This window comes from Triticum urartu, chromosome 7 (genome assembly GCF_003073215.2).
Source record: "Triticum urartu cultivar G1812 chromosome 7, Tu2.1, whole genome shotgun sequence".
Taxonomy (NCBI): Eukaryota; Viridiplantae; Streptophyta; class Magnoliopsida; order Poales; family Poaceae; genus Triticum; species Triticum urartu.
Genome location: NC_053028.1, coordinates 87,225,786 through 87,242,544, shown reverse-complemented (window position 1 = coordinate 87,242,544; position 16,759 = coordinate 87,225,786). Strand labels below are relative to the sequence as shown.

Here is a 16,759-nt window from a genome sequence, read left to right as displayed (position 1 = left end):
CTTCTCCTCTTCAAAATCAAAATAATAACGGCGCCTCCTATGCATTTCAACCTTTTCAGTAGCGGAGGAGAAAAGTACTAGGGACCATGATGTGGACTAAAACGAAGTCACAGTCACCTCCCCACCCCCCCTTCTCCTTCCAGAAAACACTAAAAAAATCAAACTAAAATTCCACAACCAAAAAACGCATCCCATCCCATCCCATTCCCCTCCACCGACGAGGAGGCGAGGAATTTAGAAAAGGCGGACGGCGCAAAGAAAAATGGAAAGGAAAAGGAGCCGCAAGCCAATCAACCACGCACTTCTTAAACAAACAAACAAACGGAAAGCCAGGCTTAATCACGCACTTAAGTAACTAATAGTACTACCTGGTCTTGACAATTGATTAATTAACTAGCTAACCCAGCTGAGCTGAGCCGAGCCCGTACGCTAATCTGGAGTATAGTAAAGTTCTGGCTGTGGCTGTGGCTGCGGCTGCGCTGTGTGCGTCGTCTCCATTGTTTAATCTCCGGTGCCGCGTCCCTGTCCGGCCACCGGGTGGTGGTTCGCGTCCGGGTTGGCCGAGCCGCGAAAGCGACCTCCCCTCCTCCTCCTCTTCCTCCCCCCGTCGCCAAGAACCCACCCCGCACCCCCCCTCTCTTCTCCCCCCTGCCGCCCCCACCCCGTGCAGCTCGCCCCCCTCCCCGTCCGCCCGGATCCTCCCTGAGGTGAGCTAATAAGCTGCTTAATTTCTCTGCTGCTTAGAGTAGTTTTGTGTGGCTAATTGGCCGTATGCTTCTCGATTGCGGCGCTGCGCGTGGCGGTGCCAGCTTTTTGGGCGATTCTGGGGGCCGTGGCGTGGCAGCGCAGGGCTCGAGCCCTGATTAAAGCCGTTTGTTTTCCTGGGGCGCCGTGCGGCCGAATGATTGTCTATTTGCTTTCTTTCTTGTTCGCTTGCCAGAGCTCCGGTTTGAAAGTTGAAATCCCCCCTCCTCTCGCTGTTTCCGGTCTACCGTTGCTCAGTTGGATCCCTGGTTTTGCGGCCGCGCGGCTGGATCCAGCGACCGGCCTCCCGGGGATTGCTTGCCGGAGCACGTCAGGTGGACTCTTGCCTTCGTCGGCGTCAGTATTCTGAGTTGAATTGTCCATTGCGTTGAATTGAAGTTTGAATTTATACTTGTCCCCTTGTTCTTTGTCGGGCATAGAAGTTTGCGCTGCTTTCCCCGGAGAATCCGGACGGGATTCCTGCCTGCCTTGTCCCGCTCGGTTTGGAGGAAACATCAGCTCGGCTCCTCTGTTTCATTTCGTTCATTCGCATGGTTATTACGCTGAGCAGCAGTATCATCGGTGCAGCCTCTGTTCGGCCATTTGTCTCAGCAGCCTTCCGCTTCTGTCGGTGTTCTTGCGCTTCTGCTCTGTAGGTGAGTGGTGGCTTGCTGGAGAGTCCTGCCGGAGATGGGCCTTGATAGATAGGATCCGTGGTCCTGACCACTTTCTCTCCCACCAATCTAGCTCAATTGTTCTGCACAAGTATTCGGTGGAGTTCACTTTGGCATCCCGTTCCTCTTTATCTCGCGGAATATATCCCTTGGGTGCGTCAGAGATTTTGGTGCCGTTGGTTCCCCTGCTTCGCCCTCTTCTGTTTGCAGCTCATTTGGATCCGCTTTCTTGGCGATCTTCTTCTGGATCCGTTGCTGTACTGATTGATCTTGCGTGTTCTTGCTAAAATTATCTAGTAATTGCTTCCATCTTAATATCTTATGCTTGTAGATTTGTAGTAAATGCTTCTAGTTTGGTGAGAAGTAGTTCTTGCTGAACCAAAGCTGGAACCGTTCCAGGCCCCATGCACCCGTCATCTAGCTGTTGCATTGTCTGGTTCATTCTGAGAAAACAGCATTTATTTGGCTTGCGTTTGGCGCACATCTCATTTACACTGCTTTGCTTCGCAATCAGGCCAGCTAGGACATCACACGTGAGCTGGGGATAATGGCGGGTGGTGGCACTCAGCAGAGCCTCAGGAAGTACCTCGGCGCCCTCAAGGACACCACAACTGTGAGCCTGGCCAAAGTGAACAGCGATTACAAGGTCGGGCCACTTTCATGATTCCGTTGGATGTTGAATTGTCTTTGAAGCTTTCCATATTTGAACCTCTGCTTCCGTCGTGCTTCACTCACTGCTGGCTCACCATTTCTCCGGGACAACAGGAGCTGGACATTGCAATTGTGAAGGCCACCAACCATAGCGAGCGTCCATCGAGGGAGAAGTACATAAGAGGTAATGGTTTACCGCATCTCTTAGTTGAACCACTACGGCGAACTGAGCGTTTCATCATCTGAAGTTTTGAACCATCTACAATTTTGTAAAAAGTTGAGCATGTGCGCAAATCCAACTGAATATATGCCAGAACAAACTGTTTCAACGAAAAACACTGTTCTGCTTGAAGTTTCATTCGCTTACGGTTACATGCATTTGTCCTGGTATTTGTATTGCGGACGCGCTAATTTTCTCTCTGATTGCGAGTAGATACCTTTTACAACTGCCATCACCCACATGTTTATTGGTTTGCAGAGATTTTCCTCTCCATTTCTGCTGCAAGGCCAAGGGCCGATGTAGCTTACTGCATTCATGCTCTAGCGAGGCGTCTTTCGAAGACACGAAACTGGGCGGTATGGATTTATTTCTTCCATTTATGATGGTCAAATACAATGCCATTGTCTTTGTTTTCTTATGATTGTTGTTCTGTTAGAATGTACTAGTTCTCTTTTTGTATCAAAAACCCTTTTTTACATATTCTATCTCGGTGCAATCTTTGTAAACTTTGTGATGTTCATAAGGACATGGTAACATGTATGGTCTTACTTTTTATAAAACCTGAAATGTGTAAACTTCAAATTTTGTACTGATATGTACTCCCTCCGTCCCATAATATAAGAGCGTTTTTTACACTACACTAGTATTGAAAACGCTCTTGTATTATGGGACGGAGGGAGTACTTGGGATGGGATGGATGGTTTGTCAAGGCATGCTTGTGAGCTGGAGATTTCTATTGTACTTAATTATGCAAAATGATTCTCTGTACACATTCCATATTTAATTTCAAATTCAGGTTCAGATCTGAAATTTTCCTGTTAAACTATCATATCTCCTCCCTCATGGTGCTTAATTCTGAATGACATGTTATATTCTAACTTCTGAGAGCCATAATATATTGTTTGAACTTTAGTAAATCAACTTGTCGATTCTTTATTTATTTTCCTACAAGAAAAAACTTTATTTGAATGGTGGATGGTTTCCTTTTTTTATTTATAATGCTTTTCATGTGTGATGCAATAAAGAACTTATAAACATTCTTTGCTTGGTTATTTATTCCTCAGGTTGCGCTGAAGACATTAATTGTCATACATCGTGCCCTTCGCGAAGTTGATCCCACGTTTCGTGAAGAGCTTATTAATTATGGCAGATCTAGATCACATATGCTAAACATGGCCTACTTTAAGGATGATTCTAGTTCAGGAGGTACTAATTGCTTGTAGTTGTGTTATCACCGGTGCCGAAATGACATTCATACTAGTACTGTCATTTATATACATATACTGTTTTGAGAACTTTTCATGATTGTTTGCTCTCTACTTGTTGGTTCAGCTTGGGATTATTCTGCATGGGTACGCACTTATGCTTCATATTTGGAAGAGAGACTTGAATGTTTCCGAGTGCTGAAGTATGATGTGGAGTCGGATCCTCCGGTATGTATATCATACTAGTTTCCCTCAACAGCAAAATAACCATAAATACAATGCTAGTCCTACTTATTCCTCTTAACTGCATCTATGAGACTTTCTTTAATTGTTGATATAATTATGTGGAGCATGCTTCATGTGCTTAAAGAATAACTAGATCAAAATTTTCAATGCATAATAGATAGTACGCCGAAGCCAAACTTACACTAGTTAGTTTATCCTATTTGAAATATACGTCAACATAAAATGTTTGTGTTACAATAGTTCAGTTTCACATCTAAGTTTCTATGGAAAATTCTGATATCTGCAGAGGACTCGGGATCTTGATACTGTTGGTGTGCTAGATCACCTGCCACCACTGCAGCAACTTCTTTTCCGGCTTCTTGCTTGCCAGGTAACGGGCTATTTGCCGACCACAAGTTCTTTAGTTTCACCAAATCCTTTCTTCATGTGATGTTCTTGACATGTTACGAATTACTGAATTTTGCAGCCACAAGGGGCATCATCTTATAATGTTATAATCCAGCATGCGCTTTCAATGGTAAGTAGGATATGCTCGCTTCCTCTGTTTCTTATTTTGAGATGTCACACGTGTTTCTTTTTTAGGCATTGTATATGAGTGGTTTGGCATTCAATGACTTTGTTTCATGCATTACTGAAAGGTTGCTCTGGAGAGTGTCAAGATCTACACTGCCATTAGTGATGGGACAATAAATCTTGTTGACAAGGTGAACTTTCTGTGCTGTCACTTAGGATAAGTTTGTGAAACTTCTTAAATCGCTAGCTATTTTTATTATTTTGCCCATCCAGTTTACACCTCATTACCTGTTGCAGTTCTTTGAAATGCAAAGAAATGACGCTGTTAGGGCCCTTGATATATACAAAAGAGCAACTAACCAGGTAAAATTCGTATCCCTTCTCTGTTGCTCATCCGCTATTACATTGTTCATTGGATTTCCTCCCCTGTTTATAGCAACACAACTAAAATTCCTTTTATTGTATGAACATAACTCAAAATCCTTGGACGTATAAAGTGAACTTGGTTATCTGTCAGCACTTAGGAGACAATAGGAAGACAATGGGATAACCCACTAATTATTGTGGACAGACCATTGCTTCAGTGCTTGATTGATGAAAACTGTAAAGAAAAAAAATCTTAGGGCAGCCATGTAAGCCCATTCGAGCTATTGCTGCTCTATATGATATCTCACTTTAATGAGGATTAGTTATATGCATTCTCAAGCAAGTGTTGACCATGGGGATTCAACAACTTCTGTTTAATTTGGTTTTAGATACCTATGTATGGAAATAAAACCCATCATAAAAGCATGTTTTCCCCCTTCAACCTCATCAGCTCTACTGATGCTGATTGATTTTTAAAACTGAAATTCTGAGCCACTGATTTAATCCTTGTGAACTGTGTTGAATAAGAATATGTAATCTAACTGATATTGTTGGATTTTTCATCCTCTCCTTTTCTTTTTTCTTTCGCAGTCTGAGAGATTGTCAGAATTTTATGAAGTGTGTAAAACAATACACGTAGCACGTGGTGAGAAGTTCTTGAAAATTGAACAGGTTCGTTGCATACTTGATTTGCAAGTCTTTGGTATCTGTTTTCCATGTTAGCAAGCAGCTGACAGCGTTCCGTTTATAACTTCTACAGCCTCCGGCATCATTCATGCAAACTATGGAGGAATATGTGAGAGATGCTCCCGCGATGAAAGATAAGGTTCGGAAACTGTTTAAAACCAGAACTTTGTTATAGATAGGGGTGTGTGGATATCAAGTAAGACATCATCATTTAGATATCAGAATCTCCACTATCAGGAGGACAATGAATTTAGCTCAGAACTAGTTTCTAACAAACTAACTAGCATTGGTTGTGTACTTTGTTATCTGGGTTGCTAGCCAGTTCTCTATACTTCGTTTCAGTTAGCTTTCTAGTAATAGTGTCTGTTAGAGCCGAGTAAATATATTAGAGAAGTGCAGCTAAATTAATGTTCTGTATGCTGGTTTCCGAACGAGCCTTAAGCAAAAAAGAAAAGGAAGTTGCATGTTCATCCTAGTAAATGATTAGCATGATCAGGTATGTGTGTAATTGCACATAATTTGGAACTTCTCATGTAATGCAAATTGCTAGGAGTTACTTGGCCCTGCAACTATTTCGATCATTTCCTTTTCATGATTTTCCTATGTGTTTCTTGTTGAGTTTGCTCTGAGCCCATTTGATTTGTTTTCAGGCCATACTGGCTATAGAATACAACAAAGAGCCAGAGGAGGAAGTCAAGCCAACTTCACCGCCTCCGGTTTCAGAGCCCGAAGTGGAACAAGAGCCAGAGCCTGAACCAGAACCAGAGCCAGTAAAAGAGGAAGCACCTGCTGCTGAACCAACAGACTTGCTGGTAACATCCTGTGCTACACTGCTACTCACAGTCACAAAGAGGTCACTACCCATACATAGATTCTGCTAACACTTCCTTTGCTTGTCAGGGTCTGAATGAAACACACCCTGCTGTGGCCGAGATAGACGAGAGGAACGCTCTAGCGCTGGCAATTGTTCCAATAGGTACACATTTATTTCTCTCCTGTGAACTGAAACAGGTGTTTTTTTCATCGCTTGGAATCTGGTCAATGCACAGCCCTTAATTTATTTTTGATCACTGCAGATGACGTGCCCCAGGCCGCTCCTGCTTTTGAAAATGGAGTCACAGGCTGGGAACTGGCCCTAGTCACTGCACCCAGTTCAAATGAAACTGCCGTCGCTTCAGGCAAAAAATTGGTACGATACATTTTCCTATAGATGCAACAATTATACCCTGTCTTGCTGATCATCCTTTGGTCATACTAAACTTGACACCTTTTGCAGGCTGGTGGACTGGACTTGCTCACCCTTGACAGCCTATACGAAGACGCGAACCGACGAGCGAGCCAGCCCGCGAGCTACAACCCCTGGGAGACCACCGGTGCCGCCCCGGCCCCGATGATGCAACAGCCAGCAGCAATGCAGGACCCGTTCTACGGCTCAAACGGGTATGCGGCGCCCCATGCGGTGCAGATGGCCGCCATGGCCCAGCAGCAGCAGGCTTTCATGCTTCAGCAGCAGATGATGATGGCCAGCCACCACCCTCAGGCACAACAATACCACCAGGCACAGGCGGCCCCAGCGAACCCATTCGGCGCGAACCCGTTTGCGCCCGCCGGCGCCCAACACCCTTATGGCGGCGCTGGCACCGGGATGATGCCCCTCCACGCCGTCCAGGGCAATGCGTACACCGGGCTGATCTAGCCGGTGGTTCACAGATGAAAACTTTCTTCTGCCCATGTTCTTTTTTCTTGGCTGCCATTGTGACGGCGTTGTAGCTCAGGTAGGAAGGGGGGAGTGACACAGCCGTTGATCGGGAGCAAAGGAGTGTAGCTGGTTCGTCGGATTCGGATCGGTCCGTGTAGGCGCTTGTGTATTTTGTATATGGCGTTTTTCGTATGTGCAGGTGAGTCTGGGGGATATATATACGTCGGGGGATTGGATTATTCATGGATGTTTGGTGCGATGATGAACAATAATGTGACGATTCTTTGTAGTGTAATGGAAGAACGGTGATGTTCTTGTGCAACATATGTTTTGCCTCTTGTTGCTCCGCGAACCACTGTTTTCTTTTCTAGATTCAATTACGAACGAATTCATTTGTGGATTTGCTAGCGGTCACTTAGTTGATTCCAATTCGTGAACAATTGGTTTCACTTACAAAATAGTTCTCTTGTTGCAACATTGGATTGATTTTGTTTTCACGGGCATCAACTTGTACCCCTATACTAACAGTTTTCGATGTGCACTACATTACTAGTTTTTTTTGTTTCTTTCGAGACTCACAACTGTGATAGATATAGTGCTTAACAAATGATTCTTTTTGCAAGATTGGATTGTCTCATTTTTGTGAGTATTAACCTGTATACTCCTATGCTAACTACAATGCTAGTGCTTTATTTCTGTCTTTGAAACTCATACATCTGCTATTATGTAGTCCTACGGAAACAACCGTTGCGTACATTATATTGAATACATGAACGTAGTAAAAAAGAAGACATATCTTAATATAATAGACTAATATAGTCTTACAAATAAAATCAGTCAAAACAAAATCATAACAAAAAATTTAAAAGGCGCATGTCCTAGTAAAATCCTAATTCACACATCTCTACTAATTGACTCCCATCTCTAGAGAGCATTGGGAGCACCCTAGGGGTGGGAGTACCAGATATTATCCCTTGGGTCGGGGTTGTGGGTGTACGTGGACCAGACGCATGCGTCGCCATTCCACTTCAGCACGCGGCCGTCGGACACGATGCTGTACGGGCCGTGGCCTTTGGCGTCGAAGGCGACACTCTCCGGGCGCGCAGCAGTCCGCGTGGCAGCGGCAGGTGGCGCGTCCGCGTGGCATCGATGCTGGGGACGGCGGCGGCCGGGGCAGTGCTGGGCGAGAAGCAAAAGATTAGGAGCAGGACGGCGAGCGAGATCGTCGCCGCGGCGACACCCCTCGTGCCTCTCTCCATTGTTGACTTGCTTCGCTAGCTGTTTCGACTTTCGAGAGCTTGTGTTTCTTTCTTGTGGTGGATTGATCGGACGTGTTGTGTGGTGTTGGCTCGATGGATTTGGTTGTTTGTTTCGTTTGGTGGAGAGAATAGGGGTGCCTCTGTTCTTATATATGACGAATTGACGATGGAGGGGTCCGAGTCCCGGCAAGAGTCGGCCGTCCTCCTCGGCGACGGCGAGAGTACGAGTCCTTATCCGTGTCCTCGACTTATTCCGATTCCACCTGGTCCTTGCGAGCACCGGCGATCTGCCTGCCTCGGTGCTGCTTTTTGTCCGTGTTTTTTTGGGATACATTAACATATTACATGCATAGCAGAATATATTTTGAGGTATTTTGTTACACACTAACAATTTCTCTTCTCTAAATTGTTTAAAAAAAATTGCGTCAACATTATATTTGACATGCATGTATATTTTATGAAACATTCATGAACTCTTTTCTCATAGATGTTGCAAAACATTATATTTGACATTAATCCATGCAAAACGTTTTCATCCATTGAAATATATCTTATATCTTATCTATATCTACTAATAAAGACAAAACTGCTTGTACCCGTCCATCGGAAATTTTGCAAAAAACGATGAGTATTCGTAGAATCAACCTGTATTCTTGTCCCCGCCGAGTAGTTTCTTTTTCCTGAACGCGGGAGGAACTCTTTGTGCTTGGTTTTTTTTGAGAGAGAAAGAACTCTTTGTGCTTGTGATATGGTCCTCAACTCCCCTGCCACTTCTCCTATTTGGGCCACACCCCTACTTGGGCCGAGATTAGCGGGTGTTCGTCGACCCTATTTTCTATCCCTTTTAGTTTTTTTGTTCCTTTTGTCTTTTTATTATATATAATATATTTTTATTCTTTATCATAATTTTTTGCAGTGCCTTTTGGATTTCATAATTAGATTTATTATTATGAATCCATTAAAGAAAATGGTCAAGCAATTTTCACCGATCTACACATAGTACAATGCTTGTTTTTTATATTATAACTTTTTCCTATTAAAAATAAATTAAAATTTAATATAACTAAGTTTGTCATCTTTTTTATAAAGCATTTTCGCAACTGACATGAACACTTTTCAAAATACATTAACTTATTTCATGGATAGTAAAATATGCACTAACACACATCAGGCCCATATGTTTAATGCAGCAGCTAATGGCACTGATTTGACTTGATTGCCTGAGAAAGAGAGGAAACAAAAGAGAAGATAGAACATACTGTATTATTTGAGTTGACCAAAACAGACCCTGCCAGCAACGATTTGAGTTGTTAAAACAGACATACACGTAGTAGTCCACATATACAAGTATATAGTGCAGTTGGAGTAAAATTAATTGAGCAAGAGAGAAAGAAAAAGAGTTTCTGTGGCAGTGAAAAAGAAGACTGTTTCCTTCCTTGCTCTTGTATACAGATCCGAGCTGAAAGAGAGTTTCTATGGCAGTGAAAGAGAGTTTCTCGTGCCTCCACTTGGCGGCGGGGCGGTCCGGTGGTGCTGGGTGGCCGGTGTCGCGACCCCGGCCCAGATCTGGGCCCGTAGGGCCTCATCTGGGTCCTAGCGGGCCGGCTACGGCTCGGCCTTGACGCTCTCTGTGCCGAGAGGCAGGGGAGCGGCTTGGACAGGGGCGGCGATTGTTGGAAATATGCCCTAGAGGCAATAATAAATTGGTTATTATTATATTTCCTTGTTCATGATAATCGTTTATTATCCATGCTATAATTGTATTGATAGGAAACTCAGATACATGTGTGGATACATAGACAACACCATGTCCCTAGTAAGCCTCTAGTTGACTAGCTCGTTGATCAATAGATGGTTACGGTTTCCTAACCATGGACATTGGATGTCATTGATAACGGGATCACATCATTAGGAGAATGATGTGATGGACAAGACCCAATCCTAAGCCTAGCACAAAGATCGTGTAGTTCGTATGCTAAAGCTTTTCTAATGTCAAGTATCATTTCCTTAGACCATGAGATTGTACAACTCCCGGATACCGTAGGAGTGCTTTGGGTGTATCAAACGTCACAACGTAACTGGGTGACTATAAAGGTGCATTACAGGTATCTCTGAAAGTGTCTGTTGGGTTGGCACGAATCGAGACTGGGATTTGTCACTCCGTGTAAGCGGAGAGGTATCTCTGGGCCCACTCGGTAGGACATCATCATATGCGCAATGTGACCAAGGAGTTGATCACGGGATGATGTGTTATGTAACGAGTAAAGAGAATTGCCGGTAACGAGATTGAACAAGGTATCGGTATACCGACGATCGAATCTCAGGCAAGTAACATACCGATAGACAAAGGGAATTGTATACGGGATTGATTAAGTCCTTGACATCGTGGTTCATCCGATGAGATCATCGTGGAACATGTGGGAGCCAACATGGGTATCCAGATCCCGCTGTTGGTTATTGACCGGAGAACGTCTCGGTCATGTCTGCATGTCTCCCGAACCCGTAGGGTCTACACACTTAAGGTTCGGTGACGCTAGGGTTATAGAGATATTAGTATGCGGTAACCCGAAAGTTGTTCGGAGTCCCGGATGAGATCCCGGACGTCACGAGGAGTTCCGGAATGGTCCGGAGGTAAAGAATTATATATAGGAAGTGCTATTTCGGCCATCGGGACAAGTTTCGGGGTCATCGGTATTGTACCGGGACCACCGGAAGGGTCCCGGGGGCCCACCGGGTGGGGCCACCTGCCCCGGGGGGCCCCATGGGCTGTAGGGGGTGTGCCTTGGCCTATATTGGCCAAGGACACCAGCCCCAAGAGGCCCATGCGCCAAGAGAGAAAAAAAGGGGAGAGTCCTACAAGGGGAAGGCACCTCCGAGGTGCCTTGGGGAGGATGGACTCCTCCCCACCCTTGGCCGCACCCTTCCTTGGAGGAAGGGGCAAGGGCTGCGCCTCCCCCTCTCCCTTGGCCCTATATATAGTGGGGAAAAGGAGGAGCAAACCAATCTAAGGCCTGGCGCCTCCCTCTCCCTCCCGTGACACATCTCCCTCATCCCGCAGCGCTTAGCGAAGCCCTGTTGGAATCCCGCTACTTCCACCATGCCGTCGTGCTGCTGGATCTCCATCAACCTCTCCCTCCTCCTTGCTGGATCAAGGCGTGGGAGACGTCTCCGTTCCGTACGTGTGTTGAACGCGGAGGTGCCGTCCGTTCGGCGCTAGGATCATCGGTGATTTGAATCACGACGAGTACGACTCCATCAACCCCGTTCTCTTGAACGCTTCCGCGCGCGATCTACAAGGGTATGTAGATCAAATCCTCCCTCGTTGCTAGGTGACTCCATAGATAGATCTTGGTGACACGTAGGAAAATTTTGAATTTATGCTACGTTCCCCAACAGCGATGCAGTGCGAAGGTATGTTCCTGCTATTGCCTCTGGCCAGCTACCGTTGTTGATGGTGGAGGTGGGGCCCACACGCGTGCCGACGATGCTGTTGCCCTAGTCCCGGCTCCTCTTCTTCATTGTGCAGGCCATGCTTCGCGTTGTCGTGGTGAGACATCGTGGGAAACTTCTTGACCGGGTTGGCGCAGGGTGGTGCTCGGTTTGGTGACGAGCTCCAGAGTGCCTGAGGTGGAGGTTGGGATTGGGAGAAATCCCAGTTGGCTTGGCTGACACCGAGCGGTGGCGCATGAGGGTGCCGCCGGACCTTCTGGAGGGCGTCGGGGCTACCCTCCTCTCTCCTCACCGCGTACCGGGGGAAACCCTTGGCAGCAGCGTCGTCGCCGCCGCGCCCCTTCTTGAAGGTGTTGATTGGTACCGGCACTTCGGAGGCTCGGAGCTTGGTGGGCGATCTCCGGTGGATGCAGCGGTTACGAGGCTTCTTCATTTTTTGTCGATCCGCCGTTGTCGGCATTTGTTTCTCTTGTATTTTCTCTTTTATTTCTATTGGGTGTGACTGTTGTTTCCGCCTCAGCACCTATCGTTCGTTGTCTCGGTTGGTTGCTTTGTATACAAAACGGAAGGAATCCCTTTTCGGTATACAGATTCGAGCTGAAACAGACCCAAAGACTAGTTTTTTAACAAGAAAGTAAGATAGAAAGAAAGAACGAAAGATGGTTATGTTTCTTCTCCTGGTGAAACCGGTTGGTCTGGATTCAAGTTCTGGAGTTAACATGGAGCGGTCGCATGTTTGCTAGATTTTATTTTAGGCTTTCAGGCGCTATGCTTTTAGTGATACAACGTTTGTGTCGACAAGGTGAGTCAACATATTTGCTAGATTTGTTTTTGTCGGGGTTTGTGTTTTCTCAAAAAAGTAAAGGTATTAGTGACCGCCATTGATTGATTAAGTGAGCCTTTCTTGGTTGTTGACCATGAGACAGTGTAAACAGCACACCTTTGCTTTGGGTTTGGCCTTCCATTTCCATTTGGTGGTGGATTCAGTTAGTTAGTCGGATAGTAGTAGTAACTTGCTAGTATGAGTATGAAATAAAAAGAGCACTTTGCAGTCGGATACTACTTCCTCTGTCCGGAATTACTTATCGCAGAAATGAATGTATTTAGATATATTTTAGTTCTAAATACATCCATATCCGAGACAAGTAATTCTGAATGAAGGGAGTAGCTGCAAGCCATCCGATCACATTCACACGGCCGTGATATGTATGAACCTAGGACAATTTGATCATATGGTTGGCCCAGAGTGCGCTCTACGTCCAGTATTTTAGACCAAAAAATAGATACCAAAGCTTGGCATCGAACTCAAAACCAACGTGATGAGTACTAATAGCCATACTAGCCAACAAGACTGCCACCTAGTTGGTACTTTCTCCGTCCGGATTTATTAGGCCCCCAATCAAAACTCAGGTACCAAGGCACATTGAGTAATGGGCAGTAATTCCCTGGACTAAGTGCTCTTTCGTTTCCAATGCATGATTTACTAGCCAAAATAATCCCATGCAGCCACACGCCCCTGCATGGTGCATGCATGTCCAATCAAAGGAGAATTAGCAGCCCATGCACTGGATGGGTAGCCTGGCGTTATTGCTAGGGGGTACTAGTATGCCTAGTTAACAGCTCACGAGCTCTTGGCCTACGGCTGGAAATCATTGCGCTTCAGAGCATGATTAATAGAAGAGCCGGCAACGGACTCTATACGAATGCCAGGTCACTTGTAGCCACCAAGAAAGAACTCTCGTATAATAAAACTGACTGTAGGCATTAGCTATAGTAATTAATGTCTACATGCATGGCAGAGAGAAAAATGCAATTGATTGGAGAGGAGGAAGCCGCGCTAGCTTTAAGCCCTTGCATGCAGTTTCTTTGTCTCGAGCCTTGCGCTGCAGCCGGCGACTCACGGAGCGCCCGCTCCCTTCTCTCTCCTGTATTCTCTTCCCTCCAGCTAGACTTTATCTGAGGTGGAATGGCTTGTAGCCAGCTGACTAGGCGCTATTATACTTGCTCTCAGAAGATGAATCAAAAAGCTGAATAGACCGGGGAAGGAACCAACCGTTTTCTCTCTTGGCAACCTGATCGAGGCAGAGAGGCCTAATAAAAACGGACGCGCTCCCTCCTCCGAGGGGCCTAATAAACCCGGACGGAGGGAGTATATTTGAACTACAATCTTATTTGTATGAAGAAAACTTTGCCAAGGTTTGGGCAGCGTAGGGGAGTGAATTGGTTCACCCATTCTTATTTTCACACCGGTTCACTGCCCGGTTTTTTTTCACTTATTTGATTTTTGGTCTCCCAATTCTTTTTTCGTGTGGGTATTATCAGTACACCCCGTTTCACCAAGTGTTTTTCTTCACTCACTCGGTTTTCAAGTCTCTTTTTTTGCATGGGGACTTTTATTCCCACACCGCCTCACTGAACTTTTTTCCACTCACCTGGTTACCGGTTTCTCGATTTTGCTTGCTACGGGGGATGGGGGGGGGGGGACAAAGACATTGCATGGACCGGGATTTGAACTCGGGTCTGTTGAGTTGCTACTGACCCCAATAATCAACTCAACCATCTTTGGTTGTTACCCACTATACGTAAACAAGGTATTCAAACCCTTATCTTTACTACCATATCAAAAAAGGTTGTTTTTTATTGGGTTTCTCTAGTCCATCAATGCATCACATTTTGTAACCATAGATGATGTCGGTAATGGAGAGACTACCCGAGGACAAGGTTGATTTCAACAATTCTCGCGAGATACAGTAGTCGAGGTAATTATGTAGTTACCCAATAGCACATGGTAAAGTTATGAAGTTGTTCATGGTATAGTTACCAATTTGGTTATTATGTAGTTATTGGGTTGTTCTTGCTATAGTTATCAGGTTGCTGGTTTATAGTTATCAGACTTGTCATACTAAAGTTAGCAAACTGCTCATGCTATAGTTAACAGGCTGCTCATGTCATAGTTATCAAACTGCTCATGCTAAAGTTATTAGGATGCCCATGCTATAGCTACATACATAAGGATTATGTACTTATCAGGCTGCCCGAGCTATAGTTTCTCTCTATTCCTTGGCGATTGTGGCCGGGTTTGTCAACTTGTGACGGAGGGAAGGAAAGAGGGGCTAGCCCTCCCCCTTTCCATCCCTAGGGCCGACGGCCAAGGGAAGGGGCACGCCAGCCCCTTGTGGGCTGGTGTGTTCCTCTCTCTTGGCCCATAAGGCCCATTAACCTCCCGGGGCTTCCCGGAACCCCTTCCGGTGACCCGATGACTACCCGATACACTCTGAAACCTTTCCAGTGTCCAAACAACATCGTCTTATATATCAATCTTTACCTTTGGACCATTCCGAAGCTCCTCGTCATGTCCGTGATCTCATTCGGGACTTCGAACAACATTCGGTCACCAAATCACATAACAGATATAATACTATATCGTCAACGAACGTTAAGCGTGCGGACCGTACGGGTTCAAGAACTATGTAGACATGACCGAGAGTCCGAGATGCCTCTCCGATCAATAACCAATAGCGGAACCTGGATTCCCATATTGGTTCCTATATATTCTACGAAGATCTTTATCGGTCGAACCTTTATGACAACATACATAATTCCCTTTGTCTGTCGGTATGTTACTTGTCTGAGATTCGATCGTCGGTATCTTCATACCTAGTTCAATCTCGATACCGTCAAGTCTCTTTACTCGTTTCGTAATACATCATCTTGTAACTAACTCCTTAGTCACTTTGCTTGCAAGCTTCTTGTGATGAGTATTACCGAGAGGGCCTAGAGATACCTCTCCGATACACGGAGTGACAAATCCTACTCTCGATCCATGCCAACTCAATAGACACCTTCAGAGATACCTGTAGAGCATCTTTATGATCACCCAATTATATTATGACATTTGATAGCACACAAGGTATTCCACCGGTATCTTGGAGTTGCATGATCTCATTGTCGAAGGAATATGTATTTGACATTAAGAAAGCAATAGCACTAAACTGAACGATCATATGCTAAGCTAACGGATGGGTCTTGTCCATCTCATCATTCTCCTAATGATGTGATCCCGTTATCAAGTGACAACACATGTCCATGGTTAGGAAACCTTAACCATTTTTTATCACCGAGCTAGTCTTGTAGAGGCTTACTAGGGACACGGTATTTTTTATGTATCCACACATTTATTTAAGTTCCTGATCAATGCAATTCTAGCATGAATAATAAACCTTTATCATGAATAAGGAAATATAATAATAACAACTTTATTATTGCCTCTAGGGCATATTTCCATCAGTCTCCCACTTGCACTAGAGTCAATAATCAAGATCACATTGTAATGAATCTAACACCCATGGAGTCTTGGTATTGATCATGTTTTTCTCGCGGAAGAGGCTTAGTCAACGGGTCTGCTATATTCAGATCCGTATGTATTTTGCAAATCTCTATGTCTTCATCCTTGACCTTTTCATGAATGGAGTTGAAGTGTCTCTTGATGTGTTTCTTTATCTTGTGAAACGTGGATTCCTTCGCTAAGGCAACTGCTCTCATGTTGACACAAAAGATTTTCATTGGACCCGATGCACTGGGTATTACACCCAAATCGGTTATAAACTCCTTCATCCAGACTCCTTCATGTGCTGCTTCTAAAGCAGCTATGTACTTCGCTTCACACGTAGATCCCGCCACGGCGCTCTGCTTGGAACTGCACCAACTGATAGCTCCACCATTCAATATAAATATGTATCCGGTTTGTGACTTAGAGTCATCCGGATCGGTGTCGAAACTAGCATCGACGTAACCATTTATGACGAGCTCTTTCGTCACCTCCATAAACGAGAAACATATCCTTGGTCCTTTTCAGGTACTTTAGGATGTTCTTGACCACTGTGCAGTGATCCACTCCTGGATCACTTTGGTACCTCCCTGCCAAACTTATGGCAGGGCACACATCAGGTCTGGTACACAGCATATCATACATGATAGAACCTATGGCTGAGGCATAGAGAATGACTTTCATTTTTTCTCTATTTTCTGCAGTGGTCGGGCTTTGA

The 16,759-nt window shown here is 45.1% G+C and overlaps 1 protein-coding gene across 2 annotated transcripts; it reads left to right on the top strand.

The window, feature by feature from the left end:
* Positions 1–604: 604 nt before the first annotated feature.
* On the top strand, positions 605–7,329 carry LOC125518256 (putative clathrin assembly protein At5g35200). 2 transcript variants are annotated; one of them, XM_048683157.1, is made up of 16 exons: positions 605–707; positions 1,933–2,064; positions 2,184–2,253; positions 2,548–2,645; positions 3,354–3,495; positions 3,622–3,722; positions 4,027–4,110; positions 4,207–4,257; positions 4,379–4,444; positions 4,551–4,616; positions 5,211–5,291; positions 5,380–5,445; positions 5,957–6,118; positions 6,207–6,282; positions 6,383–6,495; positions 6,583–7,329. In XM_048683157.1, the coding sequence occupies exons 2-16, from the start codon at positions 1,966–1,968 to the stop codon at positions 7,000–7,002; spliced, it is 1,695 nt and encodes a 564-aa protein (XP_048539114.1). In that variant the 5' UTR covers positions 605–707; positions 1,933–1,965; the 3' UTR covers positions 7,003–7,329. The 2 variants fall into 2 exon arrangements, with proteins under 2 accessions (XP_048539114.1, XP_048539115.1); XM_048683158.1 differs by lacking the exon at positions 605–707 and adding an exon at positions 795–1,079.
* The last annotated feature ends 9,430 nt before the right edge of the window (positions 7,330–16,759 follow it).

Bases quoted from the DNA above. Each gene is read 5' to 3' on its own strand.
- LOC125518256 (XM_048683157.1), top strand. From the start codon at position 1,966: ATGGCGGGTGGTGGCACTCAGCAGAGCCTCAGGAAGTACCTCGGCGCC. The intron at 4,111-4,206 runs GTAACGGGCTAT...TGAATTTTGCAG, and splicing joins TCCGGCTTCTTGCTTGCCAG to CCACAAGGGGCATCATCTTA. The intron at 4,258-4,378 runs GTAAGTAGGATA...CATTACTGAAAG, and splicing joins TCCAGCATGCGCTTTCAATG to GTTGCTCTGGAGAGTGTCAA.